This window comes from Pteropus vampyrus, unplaced genomic scaffold (assembly GCF_000151845.1).
Source record: "Pteropus vampyrus isolate Shadow unplaced genomic scaffold, Pvam_2.0 Scaffold399, whole genome shotgun sequence".
Lineage (NCBI taxonomy): Eukaryota > Metazoa > Chordata > Mammalia > Chiroptera > Pteropodidae > Pteropus > Pteropus vampyrus.
In genome coordinates, this window is record NW_011889180.1 from 1,316,924 (window position 1) to 1,333,642 (window position 16,719).

Consider the following 16,719-nt stretch of genomic DNA (forward strand, 5'->3'; position numbering starts at 1 on the left):
TATTTATTACCTGTAAACAGAATTACCACAGTTCTTCCTGGAATTGTACCTCCCTAATTTTTTTTGAAGTCACTTCCACTGTACCCTTCAAAGGGCCATTAAGAAAGCCGCAGCAACGCCATGCTAATCTGGCAGGTATGAGAGCACACATTCAACTCCACTGTCCTTGGCAGTAACACGAAGGATGTAAGAAGTGAGGGAGGTGGGACTATGTGCTTAGAAAAGGACAGATTTCTGAAATAGCCACTCAAAAGCCGTGTGCATATGGAGTACTTTAAACCAGAATAGCAAAGAATCCAAGTCCCTCCCTTTTCCAGTGTGCAGTGGTGTAGGGGCTGGTTTTATAAAGTTGCCCCCTTGTTAGATAAATTAAACCAATAGAGTTCTGCAGGGAAAACGAGATGGGGGTTTTACCTCTTTGTGATCAGAGATTCCCATCAGGAGACCAACAAAAGTCACTGCTGAGCTGATGAAAGTTCGGTAGTCGGAGATGCTCCCTCCAAACAGCAGGTTAAACTGAAAAGGAGAAAGACCAGTCGGGGGGTGGAGAGCAGTGGAGGTGACTGCAGGTCTGTCCTGAGGTGCGTGACCATGATGCCAACACAGAACCAAAGGAATGGAAATTAAAGAAATTCTTTAGTGGCCATTCTAATTACTATGCCTAAAAAATTAGTAAAATTCCTTTGTAATTACATAGTGTTTTCATATAAATTTGACCTTAACATTCTTGTGAGCTAAATTTTATCCCCATTTTAGAGATGAGACAAACGTCTGAGTGTTAGTCATCCTGCTAAGAAAGCATGGAACTACAACTAAATCCAGCTTTCTTACTCCACCTTTTCTCCAAAACTCATTGCCAACTTGAACTGATGATTTTCTCTGTAGTGACCTTTCTGAGGGAAGCAATGTGATTCTAAGACCACAGCACTTAGGAAAAGACACTGTGAAAGGGGACTTACAGCAATGGCATAGCCTGTCAGCAGGATCAGGATGACCAGCAAGAAGCCCATCACCTCGTCCCGGGCTTTGCTGAGTGTTCGGTCAATGACCCGCAGCCTGGGGTTATGATGCAGCAGGTTCCATAGCTGAACAGTTGCCAACAGAACCAGGAAGCTCATGAGGTAAATGATGGCTGAGTTCACTGTTACTGCCTCAGAGAAGCGGATGAACCTGTGCCAAGGCAGGCCGACAGTTAGCAGGAAGTGTGTGCCGTCATCAGTTTCTCCAGTGTTTCCACTGCTCAAGTGCAGCGGTCCTTTGGGTCCTGTTAGTTCAGAGGCTTGATGTAAAAACTCTGCTTGCCGGTGCGGCCTCCTAAATTTGTGGCTATGAGAGCATTGGCAAAAATAACACGTATTTGGTTGGGAGCTGTGCTAAAGAAACCTTGCAATGTGACCTCTCGCTGATTTCTTTACTCCCAATTAATCCTGGAAATCAACGCCAGCCTCCTCCATTGCTGTGCCTTGAGTTAAATCTCTTAAAAGGAGATGAGTTAAGGTAATGAGATGTACAACTGTGCTGGTCTGTTTTCTGTAACACACTAATCCTCTACTCTCTGGCAGTAGATAATTGATCTAATATGTTTAATAGTGCTGAGAGTAGAAAGGTAGTTAAACTAGAGGTGAGGGGTGCTACCAATTAGGGGTTGGTTTTTTTTTTTTAACCAATTAGGTTTTGTTATGTGATAGATACATTCATAATTTTATGTTGCAGCAACTAGGTTACTGGGAAGGACTCCTATAGATGAGAGCAAGTTGACACTAGATCACAATTCTTTCATTATCTAAGACCTAGGCAATGCCACACAGCAGGCTGGACCCCAGCTGCCAACATCATTCAAATTGCACAGACCCACTGTTCCTCCATAAACAACCCTCTGTAAGGCCTTCCTGGGATACTGCCTCGGTCTCACACAGATCAGTGGCCGAGGCCGTTGACCACTGAAGGTTAGAAAAGCACCACGTGGCAATACTTGGTCTGGGGAGTAGATGCTCTTCCTCACGAGAAAGACCAGAGAAGTGCCCGAAGGCACCAGAACATATTCATAAGGGTGAACATCCCTACTCAGAAAACCCATTTTAGACTTAAAGGATGTACTATGTCATGTGGTTTTATTTAAACCACATGATCATTTGTCATGTCTTATCAGGCTTTATTCTTTGGCCAGGGTGCAATATAATGATCGAGTTATTGCTCTTGCTGTGTGAAAGGCAGAAGAGCTTTTCAATGTGATTAGCAGTATAAATGGCTTCTGGTTAATTGTTTTCTCTGCTGTGGACATTAGTCTGAGTTCTGTATTTAATTCTGGTAGAACAGTGGAGGAGGAAGGTGAGTTTGAAAAAATACTTGTGTGTAATCAGGAAACGACATGGAGGAGCAATGTCCTGTGCTCCTCAGGCTCCCTCTTACCTCTCACGGTCATAGTGGTATTGTGCCATATTTTTCTTATATAGAGAAATAAGCTTCATGTCAAGCCCCAAGATGACAAAACTAGTAAGGATTATGCCCATGTCCAGAATGTTCTTTTTCTTCGTGAAGAACTTCCACCTCTGCTGTTTCAGCCGGCGACCCTAAACATAGACACCATAGTCACTGCTGCTTGCCTGAAAGATGAGTTAGCTCTCTCCCTAATGAAGAGTTATGAACACTGGCAAAGCACTCAGCCAGGGACTTGTCAAATCTAGCGGGCACAGTCGATTATGGTCTTGGTTCTGCTCCGCAGTCACTCAGAGCTGCTGCTTACAGAAAAGATGGCCTTCTCTAACATAACTTTCTTTCGATACGGTCATTTTTCTTGTTGCTTAAACTTAATAAAAAATTATTTTCTAAAATAGTTATCAAGCCTGAAAATAAAACATTGTGTTTGGCTTAAGATATATTCTCTTCTGGGTACAATCTATGTTTTTGAATACTTGCTTTGTTCGTCGTATTGTCAGTCTCTTACCATTACCTTATGGAGGAGTAATACAACTGTACAAAATTATTCTAGAGATTTAATTCTTTAATTCTTAAAAAGTGAAAGAGCTATCTGGAAAACCACTCAGCCTTTAACTGAGGTCAAGCTTCTGGAAAGAATCAATCGTAGCCATAATTCTACTAATAGCTCATTGTGGAGCTCCCCAAATAATATCTGGCAATCTTGAGAATCTCTTATATCTAACTAACATTTCAACTCACCTGTATGAAGCCATAGTAACAGACTAGTAGATAATAGATGACTTGTGAGACGACAGACCAGGTAGAGTCCTTCTTCGATATTTGAAGGGAAGTTAAAGTGTCTAGTCTTACAGAGGTGAAGAAAGCACCTGAATAACAACATTTGGAGTTGAGTATTTAAAACTTTGCCCTCTTCCGTTCAAACTCCTGTCTTTGACATAACCCCAGTTCTTGTATCATCAGTTTCAAATGTTTCTTAGTTTCTAAACTATTTCCTCTAGAGGTGTTATGAATATTAAATGAGATCATGTATGCAAAGCAAATGGAGAAATGTGCTGATTGTACTAAAAATCAGTAGAGGGAGAAGATTATATTGTTGATCGGACAAAGAGGACAGTGTCAGTGACTTAACAGCTGTTAACAGGTGTTACCCTTACAGAATTAGAACAGCTGCAGAGATAAATCGACTAGTTATACTGTTGCAACATGATGTTCTAGAGAATTGATGACTGCAATGAAAAACAATACAGTTAAATGTAAGTGTGGCACTTTTGTTTAAAGCTATTTAAAATATATTTTCAGAAATTAGTACGATAATGCTTTGAACCATTTCGAAACTATTTTCTATGCAAAACACCAATATCATGAATATTAATAGTATCCTATGAATACTCAGATGTTTGCATAAAGATAGACTAAGAAGCTTCAGACTCCACCTAGAAAGACATATTGTTGAAATTCTATGAAAGCACGAAAGGTGTTGTGAATGTAACTTTTCATAAAGCCTCAAAATATTAGAACTATGTTGCACCCATTGTAGTAGAAAGTATATTTTAAGAACAAAGGGATTCTTCTTTCACATAGCTAGCGCTCAAGACTGGGATTTTACCTGTATTTATTTTACCCCCATTTTTTTTGGTAGTTTCAAATAATAAAAGACCCTCAGGAATCCTTCATGCTTCATTTAGAAGTACAAGAGAAGTGGTCTACTCTGTGGGTCTGAGAAGAAAAAATTCCTCACTAGAAGTAACACCTGGTGGTAAATCAAAGGACACTGGTGGGCAGGTTCTTAGAAAAAAGGAGGACAAAGGAAGTAGAATTAGGACGGGCTTCCTGTTAAAGACGGGAATCGAATGTACCAGTCCTTTACAAAATGCCACTACAATGAAAGTGAAGGGATAAGAAAACAGAGATGAAGAGGGCAAATGAGAGTGACAGACTGTTGTAAGGTGGAAAATAGATGAATGACACTGACCAGATTCCAGAAAGCTGAACCTAAGCAGTGGAGGAAACAGAAGCAAGCTAGTTCTTACCACAAAACCCTCGAAAGGCTGAGAAACTGGAGGCATCAGGTGCCTCAGAAGGTAGAGGAGAGGGTCAGGTGGAACTGAAAATAGAATTGATTTCAAGTCCGAACATAGTTAGATCCCAGATTTTTTCTCCCTGTTACCTGTCCTGCCTTCCACTACCCCAAGACTAAAGGCTTATTTTTTAGTGATGTTGAAGTACAGAGAATATGAACTCAGGTATATCTGTAAGTCTACAGGAAAAGAGAATTAAGAGTAAGTCTACATACTGCACGGTGAGAAGCTTCCCAGTCTCTTCCTTAGCTGACTCTGAGAAGTCTAGAGGCTTATATACATCCTCAAGGCGAGAGTTTGGAGGGTCCCCCTCTGAAAACTGCCCAAGAGAAAAAGACATACCAGTTGACAAGCTCTATCCATGCACACAGAGCTGCTAATTAGCACTTGCTCTTTTTAAATAACAAAAATATGAAAGAACCACCAGATAGTTAAACCTCTACCATTGAAAACTGGAGAGCAAAACAAAATTAAAAAAAAAAGCTCAGAGGAATTAGAAGGAGCTGATAAAAACGAACCTATAATACCTTTGGAGTTGAGAGGATATTGATTCCATAAAATAACAGGAGACTATGAAAAACAGAACACAATTTTTGGAAATTAAGATATAAAAATTCAAAATCAGATGGTTTAGAATGAAGTAATCTCACCGAAGGAAAAGATGGGAAATGAAAGCAAAACATAAAATCAGAGTCTCAGGTTCAAGAGTGCTTACCTCAAAATTCCAGGAATATCAGAGAAAGAGAACAGAAAATAGAGACATTTACAAAGAAATATGTGAGAAAATGCCTCAGAACTTAAGGACATCCATATTAAAGGACTTAGAGGTCAGGTCTTTTCATAACTGGGGACAAAGACAATTCTAAAAACTTGTGGGAATGAGGGAATCACCACACTGCTTAACAACAGTATGAAAAGCTAGAAGGCAATGGAGCTGTACTTTAAAAAATTCTGTGAAAGACAATTGTATCCAATCCAATAAGCAAATGAATGTTACGGCAGAAAAAAAAGTTTGGGGACACGTAAAGCTTCAAAATACTGACTTCCTTTGCACCCTGCTAGGAAGTTACTGTAGGATGAGCTCTAACAAAATGAGACAGTAAACCAAGAGGAAGACGCGGGATCTGGAAGAAAGGGAGTCCGACCGAGGAGAGAGGGAGAGAGAATCCCTAGGGCGACAGTGATGGGACTGTCCTGGGTGAGAGCTCTCGAGCAGGCTTAGAGAATCGCCCATCCAGACTACCGAACCGGCGGCGGGCCCGAGAGAGGGCGTCTTTTCAGCAAAAGATAAAAGGGGTTATGTGATACTTTTGAACAGAATGAGGTTTTTATTTCTAGGAAGAGCTTGGAGATGAATCAATGATAGAATGCATGCAAAACCAAGCAGATGAAAGAAATGATAAACTCTAGGGAAAATAAAAAATTGAAAGGAAATGGTAATTAATACTTGGCTCATCTTTGAAAAATATCACAATAATGGAGCTACTCAATATTAACTATAAGTTTTATAACTTGGGAGAATAAGAGAAAAGGTGTGTATATGTGTGTGTTTGTTAGGGATATGTGTGGGTATGAGAAAGTTAAATCCTCATTCTCATAAAAAATACTATCTAAAACTGAAGATTCATGAAATAGCTAATAAGCATGTTAATAATTTTTAAATCCCAAAAGAACCAGTTAACAAAGCTGAAAGTAGCAGTCTCTGGGGAGTAAAAATGAGGTGCGGAGTGAGCACTGCTAGTTTTTGCCTTGAACTATTTGACTTTAAAAATTATGTATAACAACTGTAATTAAAATGCCTTTTAATGGGACTTAAAGATAAAGAAATTGGGACTTCTGAGATACCCAGGTCATACAGGGAAGAGAGGAGGCCTTCGTACCCACATCGTTGGATTCCAAAATCAGGGTCACTGCACAGAACAGGTTCACATTAGCATTGAAGACCACAAATTCGACAAAGAGGCTTCTAGTGCAATGGTCCAGCCAGTGGCTCTGTTCAAGATGCTGTAGAACTCTGGGAAAACAGAGGACAGGGCTGCTGCTGCATCAACCCTGCAAAGTGGGACAATGCCAACATTCCTCCTACCAAATGAAAAGCTACATTTCCCATTCTAGTGTACCTGTGCAATATTTATGGTTACTACTGCCCGAACTTTCACTAGTGGTAACATGAATATAAATTCAGAAGACTATAAAAAATGAAAATTTTCACAATAGTCACGCCAAGGTTAAATGTTCAAGAAAATATATTTGGCATTTAAGGTCTGAGGTAGAATTAGTTTACATGCTATGTCAGCTGCTTAGCTCTCAGAATTCATATATAAAACCATAAGTCTCTTGCTATTTAATTTTGGCATTTGGATTTTGGATTGTGGTTTTGAAGGGCAGTATTTTCTCTGATATTTAAAGAGTACAGTTTGCCCACGCTAGAGTTACCTGAGTTTAACTGCAGCTAGAATTGAAATTGATAATGTTTTTCCAGATGAGAAAAGAAAGATTTGGCAAACCATGACATACCTCTAGTTTGAGGTTGAACAAGGAATTTATAAACTAAAAGATACTTTTCCTTAAAAGTCTTAAAAGTGTCTGCAAGTGTCATAGTACAGTAGCATTATGGTAGCTGTCAAAACTATTCAAATGGGTCCTTAATTCCTACTAATGGACAGAAGCAAACATCTTGGTCCTCTTGTTTAGGGCTCAGGCTTGCTCACCTGATTGCAGTACTGGAGTTTCTTCCGAGTCTGACAACATAACCTCCTCCTGAGTAAGTGGCAAATTCCCCTTGGATGGGATAGCCACCCAGTGTCTCCTGATTCTGATAATGCCAAATGCTGTCTGATTGTGTGGTGTTTGTTTCAGGGGGCCTCCAGTTAACTCCATAGTTCTCTGTATCCTCCAGATCTTGGTGCGATAGCTTCACTTGTTCTTTGGGAGACACTCTATTTGGAAAGGCTCTGGCACCAGGAATGCGAATCTGACGAAGCAGAACATTGCCCAAAAGAAAGGAGTTCCCATCAGTAATAAATCCTGAAAAGACAGTAAAAGAAGCCATTGTAAAAACTGCCTCGTTAAGTTAGTAACGAAAAATGCACTTTCACCACTATTTTTAAAAACATTTTTGGATTTTCTAGCTAATGCAACCAAATTTTAAAAAGACATGAGAGATATAATAAGTGAATTTATAAAAGATAATGACCTACATATATATGTAGCTAATGATCTAGACAGATCTCACTAGAATCAACTAAAGACATCAGCAAGATGATGGAATCAGGTCCCTTGCTTGTATCTCTCAATAATTTGGCAGCCATCCACAGATGCCGAGGTGGGAGCTTTGGGATTTAGGTAGGTGATTATGAAACCCCAGTGGAGTCCAAGACCAGTAAGTTCAGTTTTAAGAAGGGAGGTCACCCAGGTGGCTGACTCACCGACTGTGGGTCTGGCAACAGACCTAGAAACAGCTTTGTCCTCGGACTTAGCTACAATGCCATTTGACCTTGGTCCTGCCACCAGCATAACCATATGCCAAAGGACCCAGGAATCGTCACTCCTGCCTGTGCCTCAGGTGTTAGGCCTGCAGATGTCAGCACCAGCTGTGGACTATGTAGTGGCCAGTGACCCAGCTCCAGCCCAGAAGCCCGGAGGCAAGCTCACCAGGCAGTCTGACCAAAGATCCTGAAACAGACCTATAACTTCCCACTCCCAAAACAAAACATGTTACCTGGGTGAGATACATTAAATAGCTTCATTGTGGTAATTTCACAATGTATTTGCAGGTCAAAAAGTTGTACCTTAAACACATGCAATTTCTGCCAATTATACCTTAATAAATCTGAGAGCCAGAAGAAAACCTAAAACCTGTTACTAAAAAAAAAAAAAAAAAAAAAAAAGGATAATTCAGCAGAGCCGGAGAAGCGGGTTAAGAGGGAGAAGTATGTCCGTGGAAGTCCCCGAGGCAGCCTCAGTACAGGAGCAGAAGGAAATGCAAGATAAAGTGACTAGAGAAAGCTGAAGAAGCAAAATTAAAAGCAAGGTATCCTCATCTGGGACAAAAGCCTGGAGATTCAGATTTCTTACGGAAATGATTGCAGAAAGGGCAAAAATATTTTAATTCTGGAGATTACAACATGGCTAAAGCAAAAATGAAGAGCAAGCAACTTCCTACTGCAGCCCCGGAGAAGACAGGTCACCAGTGACCACATCCCCACTCCACGGGACCTTCCTCCGTGGAAGCCATCCCTGTTGCCAGCAAGCTGGATGGCTGATTAAAAGAGCTTAACTGCACGGACCTTCTAATTCCCATTTTTCCTTAATATGTTACTTCCTCACTTTTTATTTTCTTTCATTTACTAAGTCATTTGAGAATGACAGGCTTTGCAGGTAGCGGTGGTCTGTACTGCTATTGTAAGGGCGGGGACGTGTGGCGTTTTGATTAGTTTAGCAGTGCACCGATCAGAAGAACATGTTAGAGTAACATATAATAATCTACTAGAAAAGAATTGTATATATTACCTAACTCCTACTGCAGGACTGGCCCTAACAACTACCAAGCAAATTTTATGATCTTAATGTTTACTTCATCTTAATTACAGCTTTGTAGTTACTCTTATTTAATATAACCTCTATTGTATTTATTGATTTCTTCAGTATTTTCCTTTTGGATTTCCTTATAAAACAAAAGACAAGTTAGAAGAAAGGTCACATACTTCTAACACAAAGAGATGGGGCTTGAACTTGAGTGGCCTTAAACCTGTTTCAGCTTTAACGATAGGAGTTTACTTGGGCAATATTTGCCCATTCTGGTGTAACTTACATGACCCTAGTGCTTAACAGCTGCAGGGGAAGCTAATCTTCGCACACAGTTCTATAGTTAGAATACCTTTTGTTGTTCGAGATGTGGATGAAGTATGTCTGTGCACTGACTGCTGAATTCACTTTTGTGCCATTTTTGTAAATATGATAGTTTTGTACAACCTCTAAAAAATTCAGCCAAAGTGGCTGAGTGCTAAATATAAAGAAATCAATAGCCTTCATACACCCAAACAATATTTACTTAGATGGTATAGAGAAATAAAAGATCTCATTTACAATAGCAAAAGATAAACCTCACAAGAGATGTGCGAGAATTATATCAAGAGCAATTCTGAAAATTGCTGAGGATGAGATGAGAATAGAAAAACATACTATATTCCCGATAGGAAGAGAATATCAAAAAGATATCAATTTCCTAATTTTTATAAGTTTAGTTTGTATCTGTATAAATATCTAAGTCTGTATTCACAACTAAGCTCTTAATACATAAAAGGCGACTTATCAAAACAAGCAAACAAAACCAAGCAACCCAATGAAAGGTGGACAAGGATGGAACGACTTTTATTCTTTGCTTCAATCAATATGTATTGAGTCCTCACATATATCAGATGTTATTCTAGGTGCTGGGAACACAGTAATGGATGAAAGAGGACCCCTGTCCACAGAGAGCTCACATTTGAGGAGGGAGAAAGAGGCGATAACCAAACAATATTCACGTTAACGATAGTGCTATGAAGAAAATGTAAGTAGGATGAAGGGAAAGAGAGTGTTTTGTGGAGGGAGCAGTGCTCTTCCTTTAGGAACAGTGATTAGAGAAAGTTTCCCTGAGGAAGTGGCTTATAAGAGACTAATAAATGCAGATATCGGTCAGGGCAACAAGTTCCAAGTCCGCGAGGTGAGAGCATGCGTGGTGTATTTAAGGAGAGCACAGAAGTTTGTGTGGCTGAAGTAGAGTGAGCGAGCGTGAGAGGGGTAGGAGAGGAAGTAACAGATGTAGCTACGGGCCAGACTGGGCAGGGCCTGGAAAGCTTTGGAAAGGGTTTGGGATTTTAAATGTGATGGGAATCCACTGGGAGGTTTTGAACAAGGGTGTAACAGATTTATGTTTTTAAAAAATATAACATGGGAGGATGGAATGAAGAGCAGCAAGAGCAAAGGTAAGTTTTGCTACAGGGGAGGTGAAAAATGGTACCTTTAGTTTTAACTTGTACTTTGTTATGAGTGCAGTTGCAAAGCCTTTCGTATGTTTCAGAGCCATGTGTATTGTTTGAAAACAATCTTCATGTGGCTGTTGGAGATGTGGGCAGACTTCCGCACTGCTCATGGGAGTGGTAACTGAAAGAATAACTAAGGAGAACAATTTGGCAATAATCTTTCTAAATTAAAAATGTATATACATTTTTAGCAAATCTTTTCAAGGTATTTATGTTACAGATATATTTGTACACATGTGAAGTTACATGTGTAAAATGGTATTAATGGTAATGCTAACAGTAAAAGATTGGAAACAATCTAAATATCAATAGGGAGCTGGTTATATAAATTACGGTACATCCATGCAATGAAATACTATATAATAAATGAATAAAACGTAATAGGGATCACTATATATATTCTGATCAAACAATTTCCAGGTAAATTGTTAAGGGAAAAAAGCAAAATCATGACAATATTTATAGTATGCTACCATTTATCATCAAGTATATTTACAAACACATAGATTACCTCTGAAAGAACATCTAAAGTGGGACTGTAGTTGCCTCTTGGAAAGAGAAAAAGGGGATTATGGAATGAAGGAGGGTTGCACAATATATGCTGTTGTACAATGAATTTTTTCCGAATTTGTTTTAGTTATTAACAAATACTTTCATATGAAAGATAATGCTAGAGAATTGGGCTAGAGAACAGATTTGCAGTAGTTATTAAAGGACTGAGTTCTGCAGAAGATACAAGAGAAAGGTAAAAGGTGACAACTTTCAAATATGGTCTCACTTTGTACTTCCCAAATGAAAAATATATGTAAATATGGTAAACATTTTTTTTTTTGCTCCCCCCAATTACGGTAAAATTTTGATCAGTTTTCCATCTCAGAAGAAAGTCGAACGGGAAAAAGCAAGCTGAAATTACTGCAAGAGAAAATTTAATTAAATCCTACTAAGAAAAAGATCCTTCCCTGTATGTGATTAAACTCTGGACTATGCTGTTTAGGAAAGTTATGTATTTACAGGACATAGGTTATCCGTCATGAACGGCTTGGGCTTCAGTGTTCCTGGAAACAACTGGACTAAGAGAACTGGGCTGCATCAGTTCTGAAAGTGAAGATTTTTAGGAGATGAAGAGAGAAACCACATTAGTGCCAATTTTTACTGCGCTTCTCCCCATGTTACTTAGTTTTATTTCTTTACATCTACGGATTGTTTTCTTAGCGTGTCCGGTAATTCATGCACACTTTGTGGTTCTAGATTAGCCAGAGCTCCAACTGCCCCAGTTAATAACAGCTAACACTTCTCCAGTGACTGCTACGTGCTAACGCGCTGTTGTAAACACTTACTACTAAGCTTTTAATCTTTGTGTCAGTTTTATACGGTAATCCTAAAATTAATCCTAAAATTATCCCCACTGTATAGATGGGGAAACTGAGGTGCAGAGGTTGAGTAATTTACCCAAGAACACACTGCTAGTAAGTGGAGAGCAACGGGGTGCCTGCGCCTGGGCAGTCTGTGCTTTTGGACCTTGGTTCTGCACTACCAGTAAGTACTGCAGAGCCGAGCAGTCCAAGAAGAGAACCATGCTTATCATCATGGCACTAGCCTCAGCCACCCGTGGTTCAAATTACTTTTTCTCTAGTCAGTATTTTATTCAGCATAGACAGTTACAGACTGCAAATAGAATGTTCCCTAAACCTAGAGCCGTCACCATCTAATACAACCAGAAAGAATCAATGTGCAATGAATAGGAGTTGCCATCTGTAAAAATTCTAAATGCACCTAGTACATTTTTTTTTTTTTTAAGGCGAGGCAATCCTTGGTTGACCTCACAGATTGCAAGGACCTTGTCAGCTTACAATCTCTTATTTTTTTATTTTTTACGTCTACTGCACCTGGTCTTCCTAGGTGGTCTCCCATCCAAGTACTAATTGGGCCTGACCCTGCTTAGCTTCCGAGATCAGATGGGATCAGGCTTGTTCAGGGTAGCATGGCCATAGACCTTAGTACACCTTTAAAAAAAAAAAAACTAAATGTTTGCTGAGATGAACATATCTTTTAGATTTTTTTCCAGGAACCTTGGAGGTTTTCCAGATCCCAACAGGAAGTCATCAAGATAAATGAATGTGACAATCTCCAAAATACAGCTTAAGATATAAGTAAAAGTGTTGGTAATGTGAAAAATATTGAACAAGAAGTATTCCTTAGGAAATATTTTTTAGCATTTCTCCAACACTGCATAGGGTAAAGCATATCAACTCCTCTGAATGGTGAGGTTCTTTGAGGAAACAAACCATATTATATATCCATCCTTTAAATCATTAGCTCCTAAGACAGTTCACAGCATTCTAGGTGTTCAGTACATATTTGCGGACCTTTCTGAACTGGATAAGCACACAGGAAAAGTTACACAGACAAGTCGGACTTGGGAAAGACTGCACATCAGGTATATCAAAATATCATCTGGAGCTGAGAACTTTCTGGTTACACTTTTCCTGGTTCTGTGCTCACTGAACTACTTTCGCAGCTGCATGTGCCCTGAACCTAGAACTGTGACCCTTGTTCAAAAACTTCACAAGGAGGCAAATGGTCCCAGGGATCACTTGTTACTTTTCATCCTATAAGTGAATACATTCTCATTGTTTATCAGTCTCTTGTGAAACTCATCAGTAGGAATCAGCCCTCATGGGCCTCATCACCCTTGACCGAAGAGACATAAACCTGAACCTGCTTAGATGAGGTCCAGGGAGTGGATCCTCCGGGTGCCCACAGAGGTGTGGCCATATTGAAAAAGTCAGCTGACCTTTCACCAGTGTGCTAATGTGTCATGGTAGGGCTGTTTGGGAAAACTACACCCCACCTGGGCCCAGGACTGCTCTTACCTCTGTCATCCCCATACAGTTTAGGAAGGAGGATGTGACTGGCCCAGGGGTAGAAATGCTTAAGAAGCTTGATCTCTGAGAAACGGTGAGAAAAGCTCTTCTGGAGAGCTTGATGGAAGTAAAATCTACTGGGGTTCTGTGCAGAGTTGACCGCAGTCATCAACAGGATGAGGAAGAAGATCTGTACTATTGTAGAAGAGAAAAAAGTCATAGTCAAGTCTTTAGCTTAGAAAGCCTCTACAACTTTTCCTCATTTTTCCTAAGCCTATAGACTTTTATAGGTTGAAAACAGTCCAAAATTGGCAATTTTATATGGTTCAACATAATAACTGTAAACAGATCAGCTCTTAGCTATATCGATTATTCTACCACTAATTACGAATTTACTTAGATATATAAAATCCCACACAAAAATTTTATATTTTAGTTCTTAGAACTAAATGCCCCTCCCCAGCCTCTCCTCCCTCCCTCTCCATTCCTTCCTTACACCCTCCCCGCCCCCCCGACCCCCGCTGTCTGTGTTCCCTAGAAAGGAAGGCATGGTAAAAACAATTTGTTGTCTCTGGTCCAGGGAATCCAATAATCCAGAGACGAGCTGGGTTGAACCAGTTACCTCGCGCTTACAGGACAGCCATTTTTGAAAGCATATTCATTATTCCTTCACCCTGTGAAGTGTGTAGGTCAAGTTTTGTTAATTATATTTTGTAGGTAGAGAACCTGACTTTTTCGAGCACAATTAGATCTTGAGACTTCAAGTTCAGGAGTCATTCCATTTACCATACCACCTTGTTTACTGGGATTCCAAATTTTCAGAGATCTCTTAAAATGCCTTTCCTCCTCCTACATGTCCATTTTGTGCTCACTCCCACTTTGCTGGAAAACGTGCTGCAAGGTCAGCCCGCTGCCACTTCCTCTCCGTACCCAAAACATCTCCCGTCAGCTTGAAGAGTTTCTTCTCTTTCAAGGTTCTTTGTGGGCATTTAAGTGGACTGTTCATAGCTGGGGCTACATAGATGGGGTTCTTCTTATCTCTTGAACCAGGTGATGATGAAGAACACTTTGCTGTCAAAAATTCAAATATAGGCCAACAAATGTTATATTTTATTAAGCAGTTATTTAACATTTGTTAAGAATCTACTGTGAGTTCCTCCTGCTAAGTGTTGAAGAAACAAAAAAAAAAGCTACCGAGTGCTTCTCACGCTATCGTGAAGGCTGCTTTTAAGAAACTCCAATCCATCAGAGACTGATTCGATACTTTTGCAAAATATAATAAAAATTAATTACTAGAAAAATGAAGTAGAACAGAGGCCTATAAAATACAAGCCCTATTTTGGAAATTAGATTCAGCAGGCCTAAAGTCAGTCTGCTCAATTGCTATAAAAGTTGCTAAATTGCTTACTCTGAATTTCTGCACTTATCTTGGACTAGACACAAACAATTCTGACCACGTGCTGGGATCAAATTTTGACTGTTTAGTAATCACCCGGCAATTTTGTTAAAAGCAGGTTCTGGGGTGAGGCTTAAGATTCTGCATTTCTGACAATTCCAGGATATGCTGGTGTTACTAATCATAACATTTACTGCCACAGAACTAATCCTATTTTACATTCTGTTTGAAGTGACACTGGTGCCTTATCACTCTGAGGAAGTCAAACAGAATGACTAAATGCAGGACTTGACTTCCTGTTTTACACAGGTGGGATCCTCATTGCACTACTCTATAGTCAAAACCTTAGAGACTCATTACATTTCCTACTAGCACAATATTGAAGTCAACCCTCTGCCTACTTCTTGATCTAATATTTTTTTCTATGATTAGCATGCATGATAGGACTTATAGTAAAAATGCCTCTCTACGGCCTCTATTTACAAAAGCACATGTAGAAGCCCCCATTGCTGGCTTCATTATTTACACTAAGTTCTTGCGGCTGCATTATTTACACTAAGGGCTATGGTACTCACGAGTCACAATGATGCTAGCCCCCAATGAACTTTATAGACTAGCTCTTCCTAACATGATCCCGATGAGGCATGATTATAACCACACAATTGTTCCGTCTACTCCAGCCAGACCTAAAGTCACTCATCGCATACTCCTCCGTCAGCCACACAGCACCAGTCATTGTAGCTCTCCTTATTCAAACACCACCGAGGAGCCACTGCCCTGATAATCACCCATGGCCTTACATCCTCAACACTACTCTGCCTGGCAAACTCAAATTATGAACGAATTCATAGCCGAACTACAATTTTAGCTCACAGCCTACAAACAATTCTTCCACTGATACCACGTGATGACTACTAGCAAGTCTTTTTAATCTAGCTTTACTCCCAGCAATTTAATTGGAGATTTGTAGTTATATCAACATTCTCATGGTCTAATATTTCTGTCACATCACTCTCATAGGAGCTAACATTGTCATTACACCCCGTATTCCCTCTACATACTAATTGTGACATGATGAGGAAAACACATCATAACAACTTTAAACCATCCCTCATACAAGAAAATACCATTGTAACAATATATGCTTGCTCCTGTCCACCAACCCCAAAATCGTTTTGGGGACATGATATTGTAAATATAGTTTAATGAAAATGTCAGATTGTGAATTTTTTTTTTTAGAGAAAAAATTGACTATTTGACTGATAGATTGTGAACTTAATAATAGAAACTAAAAATTCTTATTTAAAAAACTATGCCTCCATATATAACAGTATGCCTTTTTCAAACTTTTAAAGATAAGAGTTATCCACTGGTCTTAGGAACCAAAACCCTGGTGCAATTCCAAATAAAAATAATGAATCTATTTGCCTCAATATTTATTTCTCTGTGTATACTTTGCTAATCTTATCAATCACAGCATCCATCTCTAATATCTACAAAATCAAGACATATCCTCATTATGTGAAAATTACAATTTCATACACCTTTATCACTAGCCTGTTCCCAATAATACTTGCCCAAGTGGGCCAAGAAATCATCATCTCAAATTGACATTGAATAACTAGCTAAACTAAAAATAACACAGCTTCAAGCTAGACGACTCCTCCATAACATTTTTACCAGTGGCATATTCATCACATGATTGATCACAGGGTTCTCAACATGATATATACACTCATCCTAATATTGAACGATTTTTAAAATACCTCTTTCTTGTTACAATACTAATCTTAGTCATTGCCAACAATCTTTAAACTATTTATTGGATGAGAAGGAGCAGGAATTATGTCTTCCATATTCATAGGGTGATGGACATGGTCACACACAACAAACACTGCAGCTCTTCAAACAATCTT

At 39.4% G+C, this 16,719-nt stretch overlaps 1 protein-coding gene and 2 pseudogenes across 5 annotated transcripts in view; 1 reads left to right on the forward strand and 2 right to left on the reverse strand.

Annotated features, from left to right (window-relative positions):
* The window catches only part of PKD1L3 (polycystin 1 like 3, transient receptor potential channel interacting), a 69,389-nt gene that overhangs the window by 5,735 nt on the left and 46,935 nt on the right, over positions 1-16,719 (reverse strand). For all 5 annotated transcript variants that reach the window (XM_023523643.1, XM_023523645.1, XM_023523644.1 and 2 more), the window contains 8 exons: positions 14,338-14,478; positions 13,417-13,602; positions 7,229-7,544; positions 6,398-6,531; positions 3,178-3,305; positions 2,410-2,570; positions 960-1,170; positions 415-516 (listed from right to left, as the gene is read on the reverse strand). In XM_023523643.1, coding sequence (XP_023379411.1) covers positions 415-516; positions 960-1,170; positions 2,410-2,570; positions 3,178-3,305; positions 6,398-6,531; positions 7,229-7,544; positions 13,417-13,602; positions 14,338-14,478 — 1,379 coding nt within the window. The remainder of the gene's footprint in view (positions 1-414; positions 517-959; positions 1,171-2,409; positions 2,571-3,177; positions 3,306-6,397; positions 6,532-7,228; positions 7,545-13,416; positions 13,603-14,337; positions 14,479-16,719) is intronic.
* On the forward strand, positions 7,540-12,353 carry LOC111731793 (annotated as a pseudogene).
* LOC111731819 lies at positions 12,418-12,536 on the reverse strand (annotated as a pseudogene).